General features: G+C 45.3%; 1 protein-coding gene across 1 annotated transcript; it reads left to right on the top strand.

Annotated features, from left to right (window-relative positions):
* The first annotated feature begins 19,671 nt into the window (after nucleotides 1–19,671).
* Nucleotides 19,672–21,618, top strand: LOC101699159 (interferon lambda-2). Its single transcript, XM_087197500.1, has 6 exons — nucleotides 19,672–19,719; nucleotides 20,138–20,162; nucleotides 20,369–20,445; nucleotides 21,143–21,286; nucleotides 21,414–21,437; nucleotides 21,520–21,618. The coding sequence occupies exons 1-6, from the start codon at nucleotides 19,672–19,674 to the stop codon at nucleotides 21,616–21,618; spliced, it is 417 nt and encodes a 138-aa protein (XP_087053626.1).
* The last annotated feature ends 5,556 nt before the right edge of the window (nucleotides 21,619–27,174 follow it).

A 27,174-nucleotide genomic window follows, 5' to 3' on the forward strand; every position in this document is an offset into this window, starting at 1 on the left:
GAAATACTCTGCCCACCACATGAGGAAGCCCAGCAGAGACACCAAGTGACAAAGGACCACTGGGAAGGCCAGTCCTACCAGCTGAGCCAGGGTCCTGGCAGCTCACCAGGCGACCTCCGCCTCAGGAGTGAGCACAGGAGAGGCCAGAAGAACCACCCAGCCAACTCCTAGAATTCTTTATTTCACAGCTGGAAATGGAACCCAGGGCCTCACAATTAGATAAGCAAACTATGTAGGCAGAGACACAGGAAGTGACCAGAGGAAAGATACAAAGAAGAGATGAATTTCTTAACCACTATTTTGTGCTGCTGTGAAAGAATATCTGAGGCTTGGTAATTCATAAAGAATGGGAATTTATTTCTCCTGGAAGCTGGGAAGTCCGAGATTGGGATGTCAGCATCCAGCAAGGGCCTTTTGCTTCCTTCTCCCAGAAGGCAGAAAGGCAAGACCCCAAGTCAACTGAATGCTACACAAAGCAGCTCTTACAATGCCACCTCTCATCCCAGTCAGCAAGCGAAGCCCTCACCTCTTAGGGACCCCATCTCTCAACCATGGCAGCACACTGCTATAATCCCACTGCTCTGGCAGGCTGAGACAGGAGGATCTCAAGTGCAAACTTAGCCTGGGAAAGTTAGTCATTTAGCGAGACCCTGCCTCAACATAAAAAATATTTTTCTAAAAGGGAGATGGAGGTGTGGTTCAGTGCACATGCCCTGGTTTCAATCCCCATTAATCGGGGGGAAATATTAATATTTATTAAAATATTAATATTATCCAATGACAACAGCTGAAATTTAAAGATCACACAAGCAAACCATGGCCACTATTCACTGCAGGCCCTTGTACTGTAGGACCCAGGGGAAGCAGGGAGGAGAAAGATGAAATCAGAATATCTGAATTCTCAGTGATCAAGGAGCTTCCATTCCCTGTTCCCCAGATTCCATCACTTGAGAGATGGCAGACTGGGAACTGGACTCGGGAGCCTGCAGATGTGGATTTAGAGCTTGGGATCAGTACTTCCCACTTGTGTAACCTTTGATAAGTTATTTGACTCCACTGTACATTATTCATTCAACCTCACATGTCTATTATAAAATCTGAGAGAAGTGCAAACTCATCTATAATGACAGAAAGTAGATCACTCACTGCCCGGGGAGGGAACTATGCAAGTGTACACCAATGTCGAGATTCATCAATGATACCTTTTCAGTGTGTGCAGCTCACTGTATATAAATTCTGTCTTGATGTGATGGTTACATTTGTGTGTCAACTTGGATAGATTACAGTATCCAGTTATCTCTCTAAAGACTAATCCAGGTGTTTCTGCAGATGTGGTTAAATCTAGAATCAATTGAATTAAGTTGAGAAAATTATCCTCTAGGATCTGGATGGACTTCATCGAATAAGTGGAAAGGCCTTAAAAGCAAAACCGGATTTCCTTAAGAGACAAGAAATTCTATCTGTGGACTGTAGCATCATTTCCTCCATAAACCAATACTCTCTCTCTCTCTCTCCTTCCCTCTTTCTCTCTCCCTCTCTTTCCCTCTCTCTCTCTCTCTCTCTCTGTGTGTCTCTGTCTCTCCCTCTCTCAGATTTTTTTCTTTAAAATTATCCTTTTTTGGGCCCAGGAATTAGCTCAGTGGTTCCACTGCCTGCCTCGCAAACACAAGGTCCCGAGTTGAATCCCCAGTACCAAAAAAAAAAAAAAAAAATTAGCCTTTTTCTCTGGTAGAACTCTGTTATGGTTTATAACTAGATGTCTCCCCAAAGCCTCACACGCTCACAGGTGGGGCTGTGGGGAGGTGATTGGATCATAGGAGTGTGATACTCATTGGTGGTGTGGACCACTGATGAGCTTATAACTAGATGTGATTTGGGAGGTGAAGCCTGGTCTGAGGAGATGGGTCGATGGGGGCGTGGCCCAGAAGTGGGTATCTCCCTCCTTTTTCCCTTGATTACTCACTCTACTTCCTGCCACCATGCCAAGAGCTGTTTGTCCTCTGCCATCCCCCATATTCCATGCCACCCTGCCTTGGAGCCAGCTGACTATGGACTGAGATGTCTATAAACTGTGAGCCTAAATAAATCTTTCTTCTTTAAGTTGTGTCAAGTATTGTGTTCCAGAAAATGAGAAAGTGGCTGAGACAAACTCAAATACATTTAATAGAGTTGTAACAAAAAAGAAAAGCTTTTAAAACCTACATGAAAGTAGAAAATAGCCACAAGTTTTCATTAAAAAATTTAGTGAGCGCAAGGTCCCAAGTTTGAACCCCAGTACCAAAGAAAAAAAAGTAAAATTTAATTTATAAGTTAAAATACTTATGTGAAGCAATTACTACATGCTAGGCACATAGATTCAAGGGATTTTGACATAGACCAAGACTGAGAAAGACCCTAATAAAGCTCCTGCTTTGAGTCAGGGGCAGGGGAAAATAAACAGACACACAAATAATTACATACAATCAAACAGGGAATGGTGCTGCATAGAAAACATAAAGCAGGGTTGATGCAAGCGCTGATTTAGCAGAGAAGGTAGCGTGCTATGCAGCATTGGGGAAAAGAGCATTTCATGTAGCAGGGGCTGCGGGGGCAAAGGCCTGAGGTGGAACTATGCTTTAGATGTGGTTCAAGTGTGTCCCTAAAGGCTCATGTCTTGAAAGCTTGATCTCTGGTGTAGTTCCACCATTGTTGAGGTGGAGGAAGCTTTAAGAGGTGGGACCTGGTGGAAGGTAATTAGGTTCTGGGGACACTGCCCTCAGAAGGGGCTAATGCTGGTCTCATGGAGTGAGTTAGTTGTCTTGAGAGCAGGTTGTTATAAAGTGAGGCCAAGCCATGCACTTGGCCCCTTCTCACAAGGCTGCTTCCCTTCTCTCTTCTCCACCATATTGTGACACAGCCAAAGGTGCCCTCACCAGAGGTCAAAAAGATGGGGCTGCCCAATCTTGGACTTTCAGCCTCAAGTGTGGGGTAAATAAGCTTCTTTCCCTTATAAAGTACCCATATCCAGATATTTTGTTACAGAAACAGATGTCACAGATGGTATGGATGGCACATGTCATGTGTGCCTGCAGAACCCATACTGATTGTTTTGTCAGTCTGAGCCCACATAGTAAGCTAAGTAGGGAGGGTAACATAGTAACAACATTAAGGAACAATAGGAGAGTGGCTATGAAGATGGAAAGAACTCTAAAGGGCACCCAACGGCTGAGGGAGAGTACCTAAGGAAGGACAAACTCAGAAAGGGCCTTGAACTTCTGCCCCTGGGTGAGGGGACAGTGGTCTGGTTCTCCAGATAGGCAGAAACACCTCTGGGGGCAGGGGAGCCAAGGCTGGGGGTGGGTGCACAGAGTGGGGTCCTGCTGGGGGTGCTAGCCGAACTGGGAGCTGGAACCTCAGGCACCTCAGCATGTGGCTTGGGCCATGGCTGCACCAGGCCAGGTAGATGGGTCCCTAACAGCCAGCCTCCTATGCTCTGCCCCAGAATGAGTATGCTTGGGGCTCCAGGGATGATGTGGAGCCAGTGACCAGGCTAGCACCATTGGAGGCTGCAGGTTATGCTGCTGCCTTAATGTGGGCCTCAGGGAAACCTCAGGGGACCGAGCAGTGGAGAGAAAATCACACCGGAGAGAAGGCCAGAAAGCAAGGCACCCCTCCTCTGCCCATGTCCCTCTAGCACCCTCTATTGGCCAGGCTGACCAAGTTCTCGCTGGCAAAGGAGAAATACAGTGGGGCCCTCTGTATCCACTGGTGCTTTCAACCAATCAGGGACTGAAAATATATGGAAATTCCAGCGCTCTGGGAAGCAGAGGCAGGAAGATCACAAATTCAAGCCCAGCCTGGGTAACTTAGCGACTTAGTGAGAACCTGTCTGAAAACAAGAAATAAAAAGGGCTGGAGATGTAGCTCAGTGCAAAGGTTCTGGCTTCAATCCCTAACACTGAATACACACATACACACATACATACATTCCAGAAAGTTTGAAAAGCAAGCTTGAATGTTTTCAAGTGCACAAAGATGCAGTGATGTATGGGTGCACCCTGCTGCAGCCACCACCCTTTCACAGACCCTCGGTCAGTCACTCTCCTGCTCTCACTGCTCCAGCATCACACCTGTGGTGTCTCACTCTTGTGCTGTGTCGTTACAGCAATGATGTACTGAACATGCACAGATTTTCTTTTCTTCTCATTGTTCCCCAAACAATAGTCTAACACTATTCAGATAGCATTTACAGGTATTAGGAATTGTTGGTAATCTACTGTGATTTGAAGTATGTGGGAGAATGTTCACAGGTTGTATGCAAATGCCAAGCCATTTTATATAAGGGACTTGAGCATCCTTGGATTTTGATGTCCTAGATCTAAAGCCCCCAGGACACTGCATGACAGTTATATGTCAAAGGCTTCACTCTGCTATCAGAGGCAAAAAGAATGGATTTGGAGCAAGAAACAATAAAATAAAATCCTCCACAAATTCCCTCCCACACTGTGATAATTTCTCACATTATGATGAGATTTATCCTCCCTCAGGTAGAAGCCAACACACACACACACACACACACGCACACACACATGCACGTGCATGCACGCACTCCCTGACTACCTGGGAAATATTCCTGCAGGCACGTGACCTGGGTTCCACCGATGGGGGCATCTCCAGAAACTTAGGCTCCATGTGAGCCACAGTACCCCATGAGAAAGGCAAACACATGTCCACACAAAATCTTGTACATAATTTTTCTCAGCATTGTTCATAATCACTAGCTAGTGGAAGCAACCCCAAAGTCCATCAGCAAGATAAACAAAATCCCCATACAGTGGGGCACTATTCAGCCATAAAAGGGAATGAAGTACTGACCCATGCTACAGTATGGACAGACTGCAAAATGGGATGCCAAGTGAAAGAAGCCAAACCCAAAAGAGCAGATGTTACATGGTGTAGTTTAGGTGAAATATCCAGAATAGGGCCACTCTATGGAGAACAGATGAGTGGCTACCTAGGATTAGGTTTGAGGAGAAATGGGGGGAGAGGCTGCTACAGATAATTAGATTTCTTCTTGGGATGATAAAAATATTCTAAAGTTAATTGTGGTAATAGTTTTGCCATTCTGAATCTACTAAAATCCATTGAATTATATACTTTAAATGGGCAAATTATATGGTATATGAATCATACTTCAATAAAGCTGTTATGAAAAAGTATGTAATATAACGTTAAGTAGGGATAGGAATATGAAATATGTAAGATAGACTTGAGTATAATGTCTGGCTTTGGCACTTACAAACTGTCTGATTTGGATTACTTGCTTTACACTTCTAACCCTTAGATCCTCATCCATAAAGCTGGGATACTACTATCCTCTTCACGGGGAGATTTCGAGAATTAAACAAAGTAAATGATATTACCTGGGACATACTATGTGCTCAGTAAACATTGGAGGTTTTCAGTTTGTTTGTTTAGTTGGTTGGTTGGTTGGTTTGGTTGGTTGGTTGTTAGCTTGGTTGGTTTGATTTTTTCAGACAGGGTCTCATTATATAGTTGAGGCTGGCCTTGACTCACTACATAGCCAAAACTGGCCATGAACTCATGACAGTATTCCTGCCTCAGCCTCTCAAGTGCTGGAATTTCAGGTTTGCACTGTCATGCCTAGCCTGGGTTTTATTTTTTAAAATAAAATCAAACCTATAATTTCACCAACTGAGGAGGCTGAGGCAGGAGGATCACACATTTGAATACAGCCTGGGCAATTTAGTGTAATCTTGTGTCAAAATAAAAAGGGTCAGAGATGTAATTCAGTAGTACAGTGCTTACCTAGCATGTATGAGGCCTTAGGTTTGGTCCCCAGGACTGAAAAAATAAAATTAAAATTAAAAGATTAAAATTTTTCAAATGAGCCACAAGAGGAGGTGGCCACAAAAGCAGAGAGTAGTCACTTGGTGTCGCCTATAGCAGAACCCAGGCAAGTATGGAGGAGGCTGCTGGAGTTCAGTCCTGACGGTTATTGGTTCTAAACAGCAGCCACAAGATTTTCCCCCAGGAGAGCCCTCATGGAGTGGTTGTAGATTGTTCTGGGTTTTTAGCTTCACAATCTACCTCCCTGACCTCTCTGATAATCTATGAGTTTCCCAGTGATCTTGATTGCTCCAAGCAACCGGTGTGGATTCTGTAGTCTGCAACTAAGAGCCCTGACAGAGACAGCAGGAATGGGCTTGTTGTTCCAGAAGCAGCAGGGAGGCCACCTGGTGGAAGATGGGGAGTGAGGAAGGGGATGAGATAGGGCGCCTGAGGGGTCTCCCACCTCCAAGGACTTTGTCAGGCATAGCAGGGGTTGGATTTATTCAGGTGGAATGGGACACATGAGGAGGTCTAATCCCTGACTACAGAAGGAGGGCAGAATCTCTCACTGACCAGTGAGAAACAGGGCATGGGGTCCCAGGGTGATCAGGAGGAGGCGCTTATGACTGGCCAGGTAGGAGCAAATGACAGGATCAGAATGGGGATTGCAAAGAGGGGAGACATGTGTGAAAGTAGAAGTACTTTGAAACTACAGGGCTGGGAGTGTAGCTCAGTGGTAGAACTCCTGGCTCAAGTGTGGGAGTGCCTGGGTTCCATCCTAGCACCCCTCAAAAACATCACCTTTAAACCAGGCATGATGGTGCCTGCTTGTAGTCCCAGCTACTCAGGAAGCTAAGGCAGGAGGATCACTTGAGCTCAGGAGTTCAAGGCCAACCTGAGCTACATAGAGAAACCTTGTCTCAAAAATAATAGAAATAGGGCCAGGGATTTAGCTCAGTGGTTCCACCACCTGCCTTGCAAGTTCAAGGACCCAAGTTCGATCCCTGGTACCAAAAAAAGAAAAAGAAAAAAAGAAATCATGAAGTGCCCAACTCAATGGTTTAAAAGAAGAAAAACAGCCACTTTAATGAGACTGGATAGCAAATTAATACACATCTTTGAAAAAAAAAAGTATAGCCAGTAGGATTTACTGATTATTGAAAATAGTATGGCTGTGGTGGGGGGAGAAAAGGAAAAGAGAAAAGAGGGGAGGGGAAGGGAGGGGAGGGAAGGGGGAGACATCTCGGTGGTTACAATGAAGCCTCAGTTTCATCTCCAGCCAGAGAAGGATCCTGCATAGGGCTGTTGTGGGGAATCTCCATAATCACAGGTATAAAGCACTCAGCACATTTCATGAAACACAGTCACTGTCATCATTATCATGGGGGGCGTGTGAGACAAGTCATCCAAACCCATCATCTCTCTTCTGGCACACACCCCCCCCCGACTCCTACATGTGTCCCTTAAGATGATTCCAAGGAAGGCCTCCTCCGTGCCCCAATTTCTTTAAAAACATCTACCTCCTTACTTTGTACTTTCCCCATCGCTAGAAAATAGGGGTGACTCAGGGCAACTTCCTCTCTTCCCCCATGCCATAGGATCTGAGGATTTTCCAGTAAGTGTTCTCTTTCTAACAGAATTCCAGGCGTCCCACTCCAGCTTCCCTTCTGTTTCTCTTTCAAATCCCTTCTGGGCCCCAGGATTAGCTCAGTGGCACCGCACCTGCCTCACAAGCACAAGGTCTTGTTTTGATTCCCGGTATCAAAAAAATATACATCCCTTCTGTCATTTCCCTGGCCACCTCCCACCTGGGCTTCCCCAGCCTGGCCCTGGAGGCACATTCCAAATTCAGGTGTTGTGTCATTTTCTAATCAGCCAGGATGGGCCCCCTCGCCACACCAAGTTCACACAAAGTCTGGCTTCGGTCCCAGATAGGACTGCTCTAATCATATACTCTATCGATGGTTGCCAACTTCACTGTACCTTCAGACCAGCTGTAGCCTTGATAGAACACAGATTGCTGGGCTCCACCCCAGAACTGCTGATTCAGTAGCTCAGAGAATTTGCATTTCTATCAAGTTCCCAGGTAACAGTGATGCTGCCAGTCTTCGGACCACACATATAGAATCACTGCTAGTGCATGTAATGGTTAAAACTCTTGTTCCTCAGCGTGGTTCACAGATCAACAGCGTTGGCCTCACCTTGAGAGAGTGTTAGAAATGCCGAGGGGCCAGGATTTAGCTCTGTTCAGCTGCCTGCCTTGAAAGCGCAAGGTCCGAGTTTGATCCCCGGTACCCCCCACCCCCCCAAAAAAGAAAGAAATGCTGAGTCTCTGCAAGTGTGGTGGCTCTGGTCTCATTCCAACTCTAAAACAATGCCCTGCATGACAGAGAATCCTACAGTCAGTCACTCAAGCAGCAGAGTTACTGAAGCTGGTTGTAGTGGGACACGCCTGTAATCCCAGCACTTGGGAGGCTGAGTCAGGAGGAACCTGAACTACATAGTGAGACCCTGTCTCAAAAAAAAAAAAAGGAATTACTGAGTCTCTTGCTAGACATGTGCCTGTAATCCTAGTCTCTCAGGAGGCTGAGGCAGGAGGATCACTTGAACATAAGAGTCTGAGGTCAGCCCGGGCAACAAAGCAAGATTCTGCCTTAAAAATAAGAAAGAAAGGGTTGGAAATTTAGCTCAGTGGTTCCACTGCCTGCCTCCCAAGCCAAAGATCCTGAGTTTGATCCCCGGTACCAATATAAATAAATAAATATAAGAAAGAAGGAAAGGAAAGGGAGAAGGAAGGAAAGAAGGAAGGAAGGAAGGCAGGCAGGCAGAGTCTCAGGCCTTACCCTAGACCTACTAACTTAGAAATCTACATTTTTTTTTTGGTACCGGGGATCAAACTCAGGTCCTTGAGCTTGTGAGGCAGGCAGCGCAACCACTGAGCTAAATCCCCAGCCCAGAAATCTACATTTTAACATTATCCTCAGGTGATTCATACAAGTGAAAGTTGAACAGAGCCTGGCCCCAGTCCCAGCACCACCTGATGTTAACTGAGATTCAGACCTTTGGAAGAGGAAAATCTCTTCCTGAGGTCTTAGCTCATTTGCAAAATGGGAACAATAGAAATACCCACAGCATAAGATTGTAATAAAGATTATGTGAATTAAACATAATATAATTAAGTCAGGTGTGGTGGTGCACACATATAATCCCAGCACTCAGGAAGCTGAGGCAGAAGGATCACAATTTCCAGGCCAGCCTGGGCTACATAGTAAGACCCTGTCTCAAACAAACAAGCAAAAAACATGAGTGTAATGGCATCTGGCATAAAGGAATGCACCAAGTAAATGTTTATTTGTGTCATCATCATTATTTCTTACTATTATCAGTTTCCACGTGTTTTTAATAAAGGGTAGGCAAGGATAAGAAATACGAAGCAAAGCCAAAAGCTGTCCCTTGAGACCCTGGGAGCCACGGACATATCCCTAAAGGGGTCAAAACAGATGCAGAGAGATAGACACCAGAATTAAGGCCAATGCTACAAACAGACAACAGCAAACCCCAGAGGGTGAGACCCAAGAAATCAAAAGGTGGTCTGTACCTTCCAGCAGCAACACCACTGCAGGAAGCTGGGGCAAAGCTGAGTGTGGCCGACCTCCCTGGACATCACAGCCACCCAGCTCAGGGTTCCACTCCTCCCTGTCTGCCACCCAGCCCTGAGCTCCCTCTCCTGGATCCAGTGGGGCCAGCCTGACCTTGGTGACGAGACTGGAGCAGATGTCACCTCCTCACCTCAGGGGCCACACTCCTGAGAGATGCCACAGGATTCGGAGGCTCTAGACATGGCCCCTCACCTTGGTGAGTATTCCCACAGGCTGAGCAGGAAGGCAGGCTGCAGACTCAGGCAGACCTGGGTGTGACTGACTCCACCCCCTGCTACTTCTGTGCTCCACTTCTCCCCCTTCACCCTTCCTCTCGTCCCCTCTCCTGCATCCTTTTTTACCAGCCAGGTTTCCCATTTTATGTCCCCTCTCCTGCCGTGGCCAAATCATCTGCCAAAAGCCCCACTTCATAATACCATCATCTTGGGGGGCAAAGTTGTCAACATGTGAATTTTTTATTATGGCTACATTTACTTTAACAAATACACAAAAACCTAAACTGTGTACATATTCATGGGGTTCCGCGTGATGTTTTGATACAATGTATGCATAGATGCAAATGTCTACCTCCTCAAACATTCACCATTTCTCCATGGAAAACAGATCCAAACCCTCTCCGCTAACTTTCTGAAATGCACAGAACATAATCGTCACCTGTTGTCGCCCACTGGGCAAAAGCACACCTGAACCTCTTACTCCTATCTAGAGCTCGGGATCTACCCATCGGTCCATCTTCCCTCCTCCCTTCACACCATGTGCATTTTGAGGGGACACAAACACGCCAAGGACAGCACCTCCTTGGGGTCCTGAGAATGCAAGGGGGTCGGGCTGGCATGTGGGAGGGGACAGGCAAAGGGAAGAGGAAGATCCAGCTCAGGCTCCCCGGGCTTCTCCCTTCCACCGCAGCACCCACCTGACCGACCCGGACCACCAGGATCTGCTCACCACTTCCCAGAGCATTGCTGAGCAAGAAAAGCACACTGTAGAAAAATGTGTAACACCGTGTCTGTAACACATCAGGAAAAGCAAGAAGAGCAAGAATATGTGCGTGAATCTGCATTTGATATAAGGGCATAAAGGAAACTATCAGTTAAGAGTAGTTGTCTAAGGGAGTCAGAGTGAGAAAGGGAGGGTGGAGCAGAAGGAAAGCAAAAAAAGAAAAAACTTTGAATAAAAAATGTACATGGAGGGCCGGGAATTTAGCTCAGTGGTTCTACCACCTGCCTCACAAGCACAAGGACCAGAGTTCAATTCCCAGTACCAAAAAAAACCCAAAAAACCCCTAAAAACTAAAACAAAAATGTACATGGAGCCCAGGATTTAGCTCAGTGGCACTGCGCCTGCCTTGAAAGCTCAAGGTCCCAAGTTCGATCCCCGGTACCAAAAAAAAAAAAATGTCCATGGAAGCCAGGCATTGGTGGTGCGTGCCTGAAATCCCCAACACTCAGGAGGCTAAGGGAGGAGGATTCCCATGAATTAGAGGCCAGTCTGAGGTACACAACGAGTTCAAGACCAGCCTGAACTACAGACGATGACTCTGTCTCAACAAACAAACAAAAAATGCATGAAATTCTTTTTCTTTTAGTATTCTTTGACTTTTTATTTTATTTTCAGTACTGGGGATGGAACCCAGGGGCCTTCACACTGAGCTACATTCCCCAGGCCTTTCAATTTTTTGAGACAGGCTCTCACTAAGTTGCCCAGGCTCCCCTTGAACTCACAATCCTTCTGCCTCAGCCTTCTGAGTAGTTGGAATTACAGGCCTGTGTCACCATGCCCACCTATTATATTTTGATCTGTAAAAAAACTGTATTTTAGCCAGTCATGGTGGTGCACACCTGGAATCCCAGGACTTGGGAGGCTGAGTCAGGAGGATCAGCCTGGGCTATATAGTGAGTTCAAGGCCATCCTGAACTACAGAGCAAGACCCTGTCCCAGAAAAAAAAACCCAACATATTTTAGCTGTGCATGCTAGCATACTCCTATAATCCCATCATTCTAGGAGGCTGAGATAGGAAGATCAAATGTTCAAGCCCAGCCTGAGCAACTTAGCAATTTAGTGAGCTTCTGTCTCAACATAATAAATAAATAAATAAATAAATAGGGCTGGAGATACAGTTCAGTGCATAGGCCTTGGGTTCAATCTCCAGTACTTCCCCCCAAAAATTGTTATTTTAAAATTCTACAGGGCCGGGGATTTAGCTCAGTGGTTCCGGTGCCTGCCTTGCAAGCGCAAGGTCCCAAGTTCAATCCCTGGTACCAAAAAAAAAAAAAAAAAAAAAAAAAATTCTACAGATTTGCAAGAAGTTGTAAGAATACTACAGAGCAGCTCCCTGTACCTGTCACCATGTTCTCCATCCATTGTTTTTACATCTTCTGTTTCTTTACTGAGACCTTCTAGTTTTTAATTTGCTTCAAGAGTGTTTGCAACTGCTTTTTTATTTTGTTGTTGTTTTGTTCTGTTTTGTTTTGCATTACTGGGGATCGAACTCAGGACCTTGCACTTGCGAGGCAGGTGCATTGCCACTGAGCTAAATCCCTGGCCCTGCAACTCCTTTTTGAAGCATGCTTACTAGGGTTACTTTAAAATTCTTTTTATTTTATTTTATTAGTACATGTCTGTTATTCCTGCAGTGCACAATCTTCTTGGGGAGCGATTACATGCACATATTACACTTTTTTAAAATCCCCTTCTCGATTTTGATTCTGCCGTGCCAATCCTGTCCTAATTGTGTCATCTTATTGCCAGACTATTTAGGTGGGGCCTAGGTTTCAAAGTTTAATGGACAGATAAAAGAGTGAGCATATCTGCCCTTGTTCCCCACCTTAAGGAGAAAGCATTGTATCCTCTACATTCATATAAGGCGTTCTTGCTGGAAGTATGGAGTACATGTCTTTAATCTGTTGAGAAGGTTCTGTTCTACTTCTAGTCTCCTGATAGCTTTTACCATGAACAGCTGTAGAATTTAGTCCAACACTTTTTCTCCAACTAGTGACAGGATCGTATGGCTTTTTCCTTTCCTCTGTTAAAATGATGACGTTTGGGGGTGGATCTTCCAATGCTGAACCAACACAGCCATCCCTATTACAAAACCACTTTCTACATCTTGCCAGATCTGACTTCTAATAGTTTGTTTTGTTAAACAAATTTCTATCTATGTTCATACTTTTTCTTCTATTATCTTTATCCAGTTTTAGGATTAGCACAATGTTGAGTTCCTAAATTGAGGGGAGAAGTGTTTCTTCTTTTTTCTGCTTTAATTGTTTGATATAATTTATCAGTTAAAATGTATATGAGCCTGCTGTTGTCATCTAGGTAGGTTTTCAAGCTAGGAATATACTTTCTTTAATAAGTGCTATTCAAATTTTATATTTCCTCCAGAGTTAGTTTCACTAATTTGTCTTCCAAGGTACTTCTTAGAAGTTGTCAAATTTATTTCAAAAAAGAGTTTTGTAATATGCTTTCTATATCTTTTTAAATTCTGTAAAATCTGTGGTAATGTCTCCTAGATCTTAATATTGTAATTTAAAAAATGTATAACTGATATTGTGTAACAGGAAGAAAAGGTCTAAAAGAGCAGGGGAATTGGGAGGGGTAAGGGAAGGGAAAAAAGGGAAAGGAAAAAATATGAGAAAAGGAAAAAAATGGAAACAAGGTCTTTGCAAATAGGGAAGGGTGGAGGGGGGGAGGGAGGGCAAGGGAAGGGGAAAAATAAATAAGAACCAAGAGACTCATGTAATAGTACAAGATCCCAATGATGAATGTAACTGTATTTTATACCAAAAATGTACCAATAAAGTTAATGGGAAAAAGAAATCCCCTTCTCCTCCCCCACCCCTGGTTCCCTGATCACCTCTTTCATGCTTGTTGATACTATTTGTTTTAGCACAAGTTATGGCTTATAATGCTTACATTGATTTGAGTTATTAGTTTCCTGTGCTTGGCATATCTTTATTCCTCTCATTTCCCCTTCCCCTCCCCCTTACCCCTCTCCTTGCTCCCTTGGACACTTCCCCTATTGGATGAGATCTGTTCCCTTGTCCCTCTCTATCTTTTATCCTTTTCTTTGTTTGTACTTTGACTCACTCAAATGAGGGATACCATATAATATTCAAGCTTGCATGTGTCTGATTTATTTCACTCAACATTATGTTTTCAGATGCATCCATTTTCCTACAAATGCCTCCAAGTTACTTTAAAATTCTTATCAGATAATTCCAATATCCGTGTCATCTTGATGCTGTCATCTATTAATTGGCTTTTCCCATTCTGCTTGAGATTTTCCCATTCTACTTGACAAGTATGATGAGTTATTATCTTGTGCATCTTGAACATTAGATATATCATATTATAAAGATTAATTCCTTTTTAAAATTGGTCACTGCCTGGGCCATCAACAGGGCTCTATTCACACTTTCGCAGTGTCAGTCACCTTGCACAGTGGCTGAATCACAAGTTTGGGGTAATTCATTACATAGTAATTATAATCACATACATACACACACAGTAAGTCCATTTGCATATAAAAGGAGATTGTATATATGCATATAGGTATGCATACATAATTCTTTTGCTAAGAGACTCCATAGTCCATAGTGGTGTGGGGATTAGAGGCGATGGGGCCCCCACCATAGTTTAGGGGACCTGAGAGCTAGGCTGGGCATCAAAGCTGCCTCATGAACATGATTGGCAGTCGATATCAAGTGATGTTGGGAGCATGATAATCTCAGAGTAGTTAGTCATTCACGTGGAAACCCAGAATGAGTCTTAGAGCCAAGCAGAAGATACCTTTCCTGGCGTAGCCTCCAAGACCATATAGCAATGGTGATTGCACATGAGCCACTGAGCCCAGCCCACATTCAAGGGGAAAGACTTTTCAGTAGGGAAAGGGTCAAAGACTTCAAAGATTTTTTTTTTCCTTTATGGTACTGGGGGGGTCAAACCCAGGGGCGCTCTACCCCTGAGCTACAACCTCAGCCCCTTTTATTTTTTATTTTGAGACAGGATCTCACTAAGTCTCTCAGGTTGTCCTTGAACTTGTGATCCTCCTGCCTCAGCCTCCTCAGCTGCCAAGATCACAGGCATGCACTGCCACATTCAGTTTAAGATGTTTTTAAACTACCACAGTCTTCCCTCTGGCCACAAATTACTTACATTCCTTCCCCATGAAAAATATGTTTGTCTCTTTCTATGCCTTCAAAGTCTCATTTTTTGTGCCAGGCTCAGACTCAGGGTCCAGGATATCACACCTAACTGAGATCCCAGTGTTGGGGAGGTGTCCTAGCGCCAGGGTACAGGGATCTCCAAGCACTTCCAGAGGGCAGGAAACAGACACAACGGTGAGTGTGCAGAGCTGTGCTGCCCATAGTGGAAGCCACTAGCCACATGCAGCACTGGACTTAAACAGAAGGAGCCAGGTGCGGTGCACACACCTGCAATCCCAGCACGTGGGAGGCCCAAGCATGAGGCTGAGCCTGAGCACTTTAGGACTTCATGAGAAAAATAAAAAACAAAAAAACAAAAAAGGACTGGGGCTGTAACTCAAGGGTAAAGACTCTGGCTTCAGTCCCCAGTACTCCCAATAAATAAGTGAAAAATTGGGTTTTCCATTGTAGTAGCCAAATCATTATTTTTTTTTTTTTTTTTTTTTGGTACCAGAGATCGAACTTGAGTCCTCGCAACCACTGAGCTAAATCCCCGGCCCATGTAGTAGCCAAATCTTAAGTACTCAACAGCATCTACAATTGTCCCTGGGTATCTGCAGGCGCTTGTTCCAGGACTCTTCACAGATACCAAAGGCCACAGGTGCTCAAGTCCCTTATATAAAATGACGCAGTAGTCACATAGAGCCCATGCACATCTTTCTGTGTCCCTTAAATCACCCCCGCATTATTTATTTATAATACCTAATATAATGTAAGTGCTATGTAAATATTTGTTATACTGCATTGTTTGGTGAATGACAATCCAAAACCAAAAAATGTCTATACATATTTAATACAGGTGGAATTCTTTTTTAATCCACAGTTGGCTGACTCTGCATCTATGGCTGCAGAACCCGCCTGCAAGGAGGACCAAAGACATCAGACAATGCAGAGACAGGATGTCTCTGGTCATTGCAGAAAGCCCGTTAACTACGCTGATTAGACAGTAGGTGTACAGCTATGCCCTGCAGCCCCCCAATCCTACTCAGCTTGAGTTGTCCCCAAAGCCTACTCTGACTCAAGGTACAGGTAGTTTTCTGGGTAAAGACCCCCTCAGAAGTACAACTGAATGGGGAAACTGAGGCTAGAAGAGCAGAAAAACCAAGTGGAGAAAAGGGAAGAGCTTATGGTCCTGGCCCAGCTGTGAGAATGAGCACCCTTTAAATTCTGAGTATTGCACCCTTCATTGCCCTCAACAGAGTCCCAGCCCCCAAAGAGTCAGGACTGTGAGCGACTGAACCTCACTCACACTGGGGGATCCCCAGAAAATGCAGGAATTATGTAGAATGCACTTCAATGTTGACCCATGAAAGCCAAGAGTAGGGGTACACGTCTGCAATCCCAGTTACTCAGGAGGCTGAGACAGGAAGCTCACAAGTTCGAGGCTAGCCTGGGCAACTTAGCAAGATCCTGTTTCAAAATAAAATAAGAAGGGCTAAGGATATATTCAGTGGTAGAACACTTACCTAGCATGTGTAAGGCTTTGGGTTCAACTTCCAGTAATTTTTTAAAAATGACCTACTGAGGAACAGGGAAGCTGCAGCATTTGTTCCCTGGCTCCCAACCCTCCCTGGCTGGGAATTGCTCCTCAGGGAATCAGTTCTGGTACTTCTTAGTCTGTTCTTTTGTTTTGTTTTTTTGACATGGGTTCTCACTATGTAGTTCAGGCCGGCCTTGAACTCATGACGATCTTCCTGCCTCAGCCTCCCAAGTGGTGGGATTACAGGCATGCACCACCATGGCTGGTTACTTTTAGTCTGTTCTGCATGCAGACAGTAGACATCCTCAGACTCAACTGGAGAACCAGCAAGATGCAGGCACACAAAGTGGGAAGCTGTCAGAGTGGAGGAACTGCCCACTGTATCTACAAGTGAGTGCCAATGTGAACCGAGGGGATGCAGTGTGGTAGGAGGACACCAGCTGGTGTGCTATAGTACATTCTAGAAAACCTCCCACCCAGAGGACAGGTGTGAGCCCATGGTGACGGGGCGCCAGAAGCAACCTAAGTGTCCATCTCTGGGGGAGTGGTAAGCAGAGGCACTGGGGGCGCACCCCGCACCATAATGCAGCCGTTAGAATCTGAGAACTCAATGTCCATGGCTATATGGGGAGATCTCACAAATGGAGTGTTAAGGGTTTTTTTGTTTTTTTTAAGGAAGTAGAAGATTTATAGCACAATTTCATTTATGTAAATTGGAAACACATGTACAAACAAAGTCACAAATTATAAAGGTGCGTCTTTGCCACTATATATCAAGTGCATTAAAGTGGATATCAGCGAGGGGGAGGGGTGGGAATGGAAATTGGGGGTGGGAGGGTTACACTGCAGAGGGTCTTTTATGGACCAATTGTGATGCTGTGTTATGAGCTGAAGAGTATGATTAATAACTTTCTGTGGCTAAGGACTAAAAAAAAAGAAATAAAGGCATGAAAAATATGAGGGCTCCTACACATCAGAGCAGTTTCTTACCTGCTACACAATTGTTATTATCCCGGGCTAACAATAAACGCCACAATCAGACTCTGCCCCTGCCTGCCTGGTGGAAGCTCTCCTCACTCCTGCCCCCAAGGCAGTCCCCTCCGGGGCCCCAACGAAGAAAGAGCTCCCCATCTGTGCCAGGCCCCAGAGGGAGCTGGGTACCTGATACTGCACTTTCACAGTATGTGCAACCGAGTGAGCACACACCCAGCCCTGTCATTTCCTCCCTGGGCCTCAATTATATCATCCAACTGGGGATGACCAGAGCATTAGTCAGGGTTCTCTAGAAGACAAAAGCTTAGAATATACAGGGATGCACTGCCTAACAGTGATTTGGTCAGAGACAGACCACATTCACAATGTGATCTCATAAGATTGTATTGCTTCCCCAGGGGGTGGTGCACACCTGTAATCCCAGCACTCAGGAGGCTGAGGCAGGAGGAGTTGGGCCACATAGTGAGGCAGTGGCTTCAAAAAAAAAAATCTGTAACAGGGCCGGGGATTTAGCTCAGTGGTTCCGACACCTGCCTTGAAAGTGCAAGCTCTGAGTTTGATTCCGGGTACCATAAAAAAAAATTGTAACAGTGGACCCCCAAGTTACCAGCAGCCTGACATACAAACAACTTGGGTTATGACTGGAATTTTAGTTTTAACTTGTGAATGAAGTCTTGAGTTACAACCTGCATGCCAGCCGCTTGTGCTTCCAGATGGTCTCAGATACAGATTTAACCCTTAAAGAGTTCTGGAAGGAACAGTACAACATCCTTTCCTGTGTGGGGTCAATTGAGAAATCCTGGGCCAATGTCTCTCTAAGGACACTGAGATTTGCCTGTACACAGGAGAGAGACTTTGAAGGCTATGTAGAGGAACCTGAGCCTTTAATTGACCAACTTGAGTTACAATCAGCCCTCGAGAATTAATTGAGTTGTAAGTCAAAGGTCCACCATATTTCTCGGTTACTCACTGAAGGCACTTTAGTTTTTGCAAGTACACTCTAGGATGTTCACACAACAAAATAAATTAGCAATGCATCACTTGGAATGTAGCCCTGTCATTAAGTGGCACATGTCTAAGTATAGGAGAGGCTGAGGAATCCTATAAGGCCACCTGCAAACTGGAGAAACAGGGATGCTGCTGACATTGTAGTAGCTTAGTTTAGTTATTATAAATAAATGGAGAAGCCTGAGATGGATAGAAAAGAAAATAGCCCAGGTAGGTTAAGAACTAATTCAAGCAGCTAAACCAAACTTAGAGATGCAAAGGTAAACACAAGAGCAAAGGATAAGAGGCTGGGATGAGAACAGAGATAGATAGAACTCTCCCCTCCAGGACTGACTCACCCAAACATGTTAAACTTTAACAAGTTCTCTTCACCTCCAGGCCTGGAGAGAATAGATATGCCAGGCAAACAGTTTTCTTTCTGAACTTTGAATTTCAGCCCCTTCAGCTCTCTACATACATATATGGCTGAGGTAAAGAAAACATAATTGGACTTCTCTCCCCTCTTGGGTATCCAAAATCTTTTTCTTATTATTTCTAATAAGCTCTCTCCTAAATTCCTCCTTTTGTCCTCAAATTTATTCTTTAATTTTCAGAGACAAAAGTAACTGTTTCAACATTGCTAAGTCAAAAGGCCTTCAGAATCAGGGAAGCCAAGGCTGGGAACCTGAGAGCGGAGAGTGTAATGTTCATGTCCCAGGATCCAAAGTCCAGAAAACATGGAGGAGCGCTGATGTCAAGGACAGGAGAAGAATGTACCCCTGCTTGGCAGAGAGAGTGTGAATTTCCCTTTCCTCTGCCTCCTCCCTCCCTCCCCAGTACTGAGGATTGAACCCAGAGCTTTTGGATTCATCCCCAGCCCATTTTTGTTTTTGTTTCTATTTTGAAACAAGGTCTCACTAAGTCACTAAATTGCCTAGGCTGGACTCAAAACTTGTGACCCTTCTGCCTTAGCCTCCCCTAGTGCCGGGAACATTTTTAAATGAATAGCAGAAGCTCCCTCTCTGTCAGTCAGGTGGCCTCATCCACACACTCCAAGTCACCACACACACACTATGCAAGTCCCCAGTCACATCCCTGTCCCCCACCTCAGACTCAGTGGGGGACAGACCAAGCTGAATGCTGCTGAAGGAGTCCTACAAAAGATTTTAGAGGCTCTCAGGATTGAATTTCAGTTTCTCTTTCCAGGCTCATCTGGGCATGCCCACACCTGCTCACTACCTGGCTCCACCTACCCATGGCCTTTTAGGTCAAGGTGGAAATTCACTTTTCACGTTGCTGATTTCACTTTAGGAGCATCATCTGGCGATTGCACGCTCAGCCTGGATATGAGGCATAGCCATGCCACTGGGGAGGCACTTGCCAACTAGTCATGACCACAATGATACCCGTGTGGCTCCTGGTGACTGTGGTGCTGGGCTGGGCCACAGCAGGCCCTGCCCCACTGCCAAGCCCACCTCAGCCAGGACAGACTGTCACCTTGAGACATTTCTATCTATGTCACCATGGGAGATCCAGGCCTTCAAGGAGGCGAGGGATAACTTGGTGAGTGTCTGTGGTTTCGAGCAAAACTCTATCCCACTACCATGGCCAGGCTGCTGGCCTATGGCCTAAGGTCTGCCCATTCTTGCCACGACCAGTGTGGCTGAAGGGTTCACAGAGTGAGAAACAATGGTGAGAGATTAAGAAAGACAAAGAGATATAATAAGGTATAGGTGGGGGCCAAGTGGGGCTCTAACTCCTGATGGGAGGAAAAGACCCCAGGCAAATGCAGCATGTGTATTTATAGTGGTAGAAATAGGGGAAGTGCAGGGGGTAGGTAAAAGGGGCTGGTCTGTAACCAGAGCTAAGGGCTGCAGGACATCATGTTTGGTGTTTCTCTGGCGAATGGGTGGGGAGGAAGACAATCCTCTTGTCCCTCTTGCTCTACCACTGGCTCTTGTCACCTGTCCTCCTCCCACAGGGCCATGCCTCATCCGTGGGAGGAGGTGAGTTAGGCCTGGCCATAGCGATCTACAGCACAGTGCTCCCAGCATGTTCTGCTGTGGCCTAGCCTCTAGCCTTGCTCTATGACTAACCTCCATCTTTCTGCTACTGGTTCAACTTGAACCCTCCTGCCACGTCAACCTTCTTGCTCGCTGCTATGTGTGATCTCCACCCTCTGGGTGAGCTAACCTGCACCCTTGCTGTCTAGGAAAAGGACCTCCCGCTGAAGGACTACTGGTGGAGCTCCCCCTCTTCCCCGGGGCCTGGGGCCTGCAGAAGCTGCAGGTGAGTCGGAAGTCACCCTTGCCCTTACCTTGCCCCCTCAGATGACCCCTCACAATCTCCCTGCTTGTCCCACTTCCCTGTGTTCCTCATGTGTCCCTCTCACTTCCACATTGTCTTGATCCTTCTTATCTTGCTTTTCTGTCCTCTCCCTATGGCCCGTCTGTCCCCAACCTGGGCCCCTGTCCTGCTCCACACTGATCCTCTCTGCCCTCCCATCCCCCTCCCCACCTCTTAGCCCTGCTTTTTTGTTTGTTTGTTTTTTTGAGGGGGTTTTGGTACCAGGAATTAAACTCAGGCCCTCGAACTTGCCAGGCATGTGCTGCACCACTGAGCTACATCCTCGGCCCTTGGCCTCTCTTTCCAGGACCTGCTCCCAGCCTTCACTCCCTTGTCCTCCCCATTCAGCAACTGTCCCCTCCCTGTCCCCTAGCCTGTTCTCTTCTTGCCTGTCCCCATGTCTTGTCCCATCAGACCTCTGTTCCCCTCACCTGTCCCCATTTTACTTTTCCCCTCACCTGTCTCCTTCCTTGTCTTTCTGCCTCACCTGCATCTCTCCGTCCATACCCTTCCTCCTGTGTCCCCCTTCCTGTCTCCCTCTCACCTGTCCCATGTCACTTGCCCTCCTCCCCGTACTCCCTACCTCACTCCTGAGCCTTCTTGCCTCTCTTTCCTCACCTGGTCTTTCTCACCTCTCCAGGTGTGGGAGTGCCCTGCGGCCCTGCAGGCTGAGCTCACCCTGACACTGGAGGTCCTGGACAACATCACCAACCTGGCCCTGGAGGACATCCTGAAGCAGCCCCTCCACATGCTGCGTCACATCCGCTCCCAGCTCTGGGCCTGTGTGAGTGCTCTGGCCCCTGTGCACCTCCTGGGCTCTCAACCCTGACCCTCCCTGTGTGCCAGCCTCAGCTCACAGTGCCCTCTCTGCCCCCAGGCCCCACAGTCGCCTCCTGTCCCAATGGCTGCAGTGGCTCAAGCAGGCCACCAAGAAGGTGAGGAAGCAGGAGGTCCATGTCTCAGGCATCAGGGGACCAGGCTGTGGGCAGCCCCTGAGCCCTCTCTGCATCCCCACAGGAGTCCCCTGGCTGCCTTCAGGCCTCTGTCATCTCCAACCTCTTCTGCCTGCTCACCTGGGACCTGAGATGTGTGGCCAGGCCAGACCAGTGTGCCTAAGAATGTGGGCTGCCCCAGACTGTCTGAGACCCCAGACTCTATTTATACATTAACCCCTGCCCCCGCCTCAAGTTATTTGCTCTCCCTCCTTATTTATGAAGCTATAGTCCTGACTCACACCCAGGGCTGAGTTTATTTTTATACTTTCTTACTTTTATATAATATGTACAAATAAAAAACACAGACTTGGACCCGTCTGTGGCCAGGGAATCCTTGAGTATGTGCATGTTGGTGACTGAGAGTGGATGTCCATGTTCGCAGGCAGGATTCCTGGCTGGTGGTACACATGTGTGTGCCTGATGTGTGTGACTGTGTATCTGCTATGGATGTGGAATGTCCTCCAAAGGCCTGTATGTGAAAGGCTTGGTATCCAATGCAGCAGAGTTCGGAGGTGGGGCCTTGGGGAGGTGGTTGGATCATGAGGGCTCTTATCTCACCAGTGGCTTAACCCACTGGTGCGTCCATACTCTGATGGGCTATTGGGAGGTGCTGGAGACCAAGGAGGTGGGGCAAGTTGAAGGGAAGGGCTTGGGGTGTCCCCTTGGTGATTCTACCTTGTCCCTGGTGTGCACTCTCTCTCCCTCTCTCTCTCTCTTTCTCATCTTTCTCTGCTTCCAGGCTGCCATGGGGTGAGCATCTTTGCTCCATACATGCTCTCCACCAAACAACCATGGACTGAAACCTCTGAAGTCATGAGCCAAAATAAATCTTACCTCCTTTTGGTTGATTTTCTTGGGGATTTTGTCACAGTGATAGAAAACTAAGACAAGTGAGTGTCTCCCCAAATCCAAGTCTAACCAAAGATGTGTAGCAGTGCATATTTATACCATGTGCTTGCAAGTATGCATTTATGCACATGTTTATATGTGTCTATTTGAACTGTATATTTCTCTTTTTCGTCTGTACCTGGACAAATTGGGTCTATATCACTCAGGATGCTTTATTCTATAATAAGTAATCAGAAAATGCAAATGGCCAAAGTAAAAAGGATTTTATAATTCCATATAAGAAAAAATCAGCTGGCAGAGCAAGTGTAGGGCTGGTTAATTCATTCATTCAATAATGTGCTGGGGAAACCAAATCCTCTTTATTTCTATTGGCTGATTCATACTGTGGCTACCTCATGATCCCAAGATGGCAGCCATAGCTCCAGCTCTCCTACATAAACAACTTCCAAGTCATAACAAACCACTCCAAACTCAGTGGAGTAAGATAACAACCATCTTATTATGCTCACAAGACCCATCATGGATAATTTGCCTCAGCTCTACAAAACCCAAGGCCTCAAATCTTCTATACTTTTTTTTATTTTTTTATTTTTTGGTACCGGGGTGATCCTTGGGTCCTTGAGTTTGCGCAGCAGGTGGTAAAACTGCTGAGCTAAATCCCTGGCCCTATGTCTTTTTTTTTTTCCTGGCCCTATGTCTTGTTCTTTTTTTTTTTTTTGGTACTGGGGATCGAACTCGGGATCTTGCACTTTCGAGGCAGGCGCTGGAACCACTGAGCTAAATCCCCGGCCGTGTTTGAGACTTGTATATGCTGGGCAAGTGCTCTACCAATGACCTTCATCCCCAGCCCCAGTTCCTCACTTATTAGAAGCAAGAAAGTAGACATAGTCAACTATTTGATCTTTGACAAAGGGGCAAAAAGCACACACTGCAGGAAACAGCCTCTTTAATAAATGGTGCTGGAAAAATTGGCTATCCATATGCAGAAAATTGAGTCTAGACTCATATATTTCATCATGTACTAAACTAAAATAAAAATGGATCAAAATCTAAATATTAAAACAAAAACACTTAACCTGCTGGAAGATAAAATAGGCATAGACAAAGACTTTCCGAGCAGAACCCCAATGGCACAAGAAATAATATGGAGAATCAACAAATGAGATCACATCAAATTAAAAAGCATGTGCACAGCAAAGAAAACAACCAACAGAGTGAAAAGAAAACTTATAGAATGGGAAAAATTTTGCTAGCTATTCCTCAGACAGTGGATTAATATCTAGAATATACAAAGAACTCAAAATATTAGACCTCCTGGGGCCAAGAATTTAGCTCAATGGCCCCAAGCCTGCCTCATCAGTGCAAGGTCCTGAGTTTCATCCCCAGTACCAGAAAAACAAAAAATTAGACCTCCCAAAATAAAAGGCTCAATCAAAAAAAATGGGTGGGTAAAATGAATAGACACTTCTCATAAGAAGTACAGATGGCCAATAAATAGAGGAAAAAAATGTTCAGCATTGCTGGCCATTTAAGAAATGCAAATTAATCAGGCTTTGTGGTGCATTCCTGTAATCCCAACATTTGAGAGGCTGAGGCAGGAGGATTGCCATAAGTTCAAGGCCAGTTAGGACTATATAGTGAATTCAAGGCCAGCCTGAACTACGTAACAAGACCCTGTGTCAAAAAAACAAAGAAAAAAGAGAGAGAGAGAGAGAGAATTAAAACAACATGAGATTCCATCTTACTCTGGGAAGAATGGCTATCATCAAGAAATCAAATAACAAATGCTGGTGAGGATGCAGGGAAAAAGGAAATTTCTACGCCATTGGTGAGAATGTAAACTAGTATAACTACTAGGGAGATGAGTATGGAGTTTTGTCAAAAAACTAAAAATAAAAATTCCATTTGACCCAGCTATTTCCCTTCTAGATATCTTCCCAAAAGAGTTAGAGACATCATGTTACAGGAATGCATGCATACCTATGTTTATAGAAGCACAATTTATAATAGCTAAATCTTGGAAATGGCCTATATGCCCATAAACAGATGAATGGATAAAGAAAATGTATTTACACACATTGGAGTACTACTGTGCCATAAAGGATAAACTTGAGGCATTTGGGCAACTCACTCAGGAGCCCTCCTATCCCTCAGGACCTATTCCTATTCTCCAATAAACCATTCCTACTCTTAACCTCCTTTGTCCTTTCAAATTTATCCTTTGATTTCAAGGGACAGAAACTTGGCACATCTGACATCTAGCAGGTTGAGAGTTATACTTCTCCTATATCGTTTTGGAGGTTCCACCAAAATGGTTGGAAAGAGAGGCTGCCAAACTCCAAGCAGTCATACAGATGGAATCAACAACTAGACCAACCTTCTAAAGGGATTTCATAACTGCTAAAGCCCAACATGACTTCTATCCAAGACCCATTAGATTAGCTCCCTGGAGATGGCCCCTGACTGGGGTCTGTCCTATATTAACCCTTCTCATCTCAAAGCAGCTAGACCAAAACTATGCCCATTCCCCGCTTAACACAGGAATAACTCTTCAGAGGGGGAAGAGTATAGGCAGCTAAATTAGGTAGACACTAATATACAGTCAGAGAGGGACTGGGCTCTGAAGGAAGTCAGTGGAAGGTGCAGACATCAGAATTGTGGCCAGAGTTGCACCTGAAGAAGGCAAGGCCTCAAGATAGTCATGTGGCTGGACTTGTACATTTCCCCTAAGGGAGAAGCAGAACTGTACAGTAATTAGTACCACCCAGTCCATTAAGTCCAGATATGCATCAGACACCTAGGTGGGTGACCAGAACACCTGGGCCCATCCCTTCCCCAAATGTTTCTGTTTTGTTTTGTTTGGTTTTGGTTTTGGTTTTTTGAGCCAGGCTCTTGCTTTGTAGCTCAGGCTGGCCCTGAACTCTCCATGTAGCCCAGGTTGGCCTCAAACTCGTGGCAATCCTCCTTTCTCAGCCTTCCAAGTGCTGGGATTACAGGTGTCTGCCACTATGCCTGGCTTAATGTTTCTGTTTTAGAAATCACAGATGACCCAAAGTTAATGATTTTAGCCATATGACACTGCTACATGCCCTGCTTTGCTATTGGATCAATATTAGCTAAGTGGCTATTCTTGCAATCTCACTAATTGATTATAATTTGACCCTTGTCATACCCACATCGTGACTTTGCTGATAAATTATCCCTGACAAAAGGCTTTGGTGGCCACCCATTGAGGACTCCTCCTGTTCCACAGGAGTTATTGCTATTTGACAATAAACCTTTTCTATTCTTAAAAAAAGTAAAACTTGAGACATTTGTACATAAATGGATGCATCTTTAGACTATAATGTTAAGTCAAATCAATTAGACATACAAGTTTAAATATAGCATGGTTTCTCTTATATGAAACACCCAAAACATAAACAGAGAGCAAAATATAATATATATAATAGGAAGTAGGAAGATCTTTTTCAAATGGGAAGGGGCATAAGAGATGCAGGGGAGAAGAAAAGAAGGACAAGGGATTTTTTAAAAAGAGAATTGGAAAAATTGGAAATAGTGCTTTTTCAAATGGGATTGGGATCAAGAGTTGGAGGGAGACAGCCAGAAGCCCATCCAGAATCCATCTGTAAGTGTGTGCAGATCCCACTGAGAAGCCCTGTGGGACCAGAGTGGTGTGGTTTTGGGCAGGTCCTAGCCAGGGCCCCACCCAACCCACAGGCCCAGCCAAAGACCTGCCTGGAAAAGAGCTACACAGGCGCACAAGCAACAGCCAGAGACCCGCCCAGATACCACTGGTAAGTGCATGCAGATCCCAGCCAGAAGTCCACTCAGACACCAGTGATTGGTATACACAGCCAAAGGGCCTCCCAGACAACAGGCTACATCGGGGGGCAGGCCCCAGCCACAGGCAGGCTCAGATACCATCCCAAGTGTGCACAGGCCCCAGCCAGAACCCCACCTGGACAACAGGGCAGTGCAAGGATCCAGAAGGCCACCATTCTGAATGCAGGAATTGGCCCAGGGGTGAGCAGGAGAGGAAAGGCCTCTTGGTGGCTTGCTGAAAATTTAAGACCACTGGGTGAGCAAAAAGTCATCTCAACAAAGGTGCAGCAGGTTGCATCTGTGGAAATGAGAAGACTCATAAACAAGTCTCAAAACCAGACTTCCAGATCACCTAAGGCAACCCCAAAGGGCAATGGGATGGAACAATCTGATACTAAACCACCTGGACTCCCTGAACTGGCAATGAAAGAGGATCTGGAAAAAATGAAATCAAAAATAATTTCTCAGATAACAACAGAGATTGTATCCATAGTGCAAAACATGATTAATAAATCAAGAGCAGACACAGATAAAAAAATAGAGGAGCTGAGGAGCATGATGGAATCACAATATAGGAAACAAATGGAATCCATAAAACAGATGCAAACAGATTTCCAGGAGATTAAAAACTCCACTGAAAGTTTACACAGAAGAATGAGCCAATGTGAGGACAGAATTTCAGATATATAAGACAGGACTGGGCCGGGAATTTAGCTCAGTGGTGCCACCATCTGCCTCGAAAGTGCAAGGACCAAAGTTCAATCCCTGGTACCCCCTCCCCCAAAAGAGAAGACAAGATTGCAATTAGTGACCAGGAAAAGAAAACTTTCTTAAAAATAATAAGGGACCACAAGAAATCAATCCAGCAGCTGCTAGATGATGCAAAGAAGAATAACATTAGACTGATTGGAGACAATGAAGAAACAGGAGAGAGTAAAAACAACATAAAAAAACTATTCACAGAAGTAATGGCAGAAAATTTCCCAGGTAGCAGAAAAGAACT

The sequence above is a fragment of the Heterocephalus glaber genome, unplaced genomic scaffold, assembly GCF_053883595.1.
Source record: "Heterocephalus glaber isolate CG9 unplaced genomic scaffold, H.glaber_assembly_v1.0 deba00001670, whole genome shotgun sequence".
In the NCBI taxonomy this organism is placed as follows: domain Eukaryota; kingdom Metazoa; phylum Chordata; class Mammalia; order Rodentia; family Bathyergidae; genus Heterocephalus; species Heterocephalus glaber.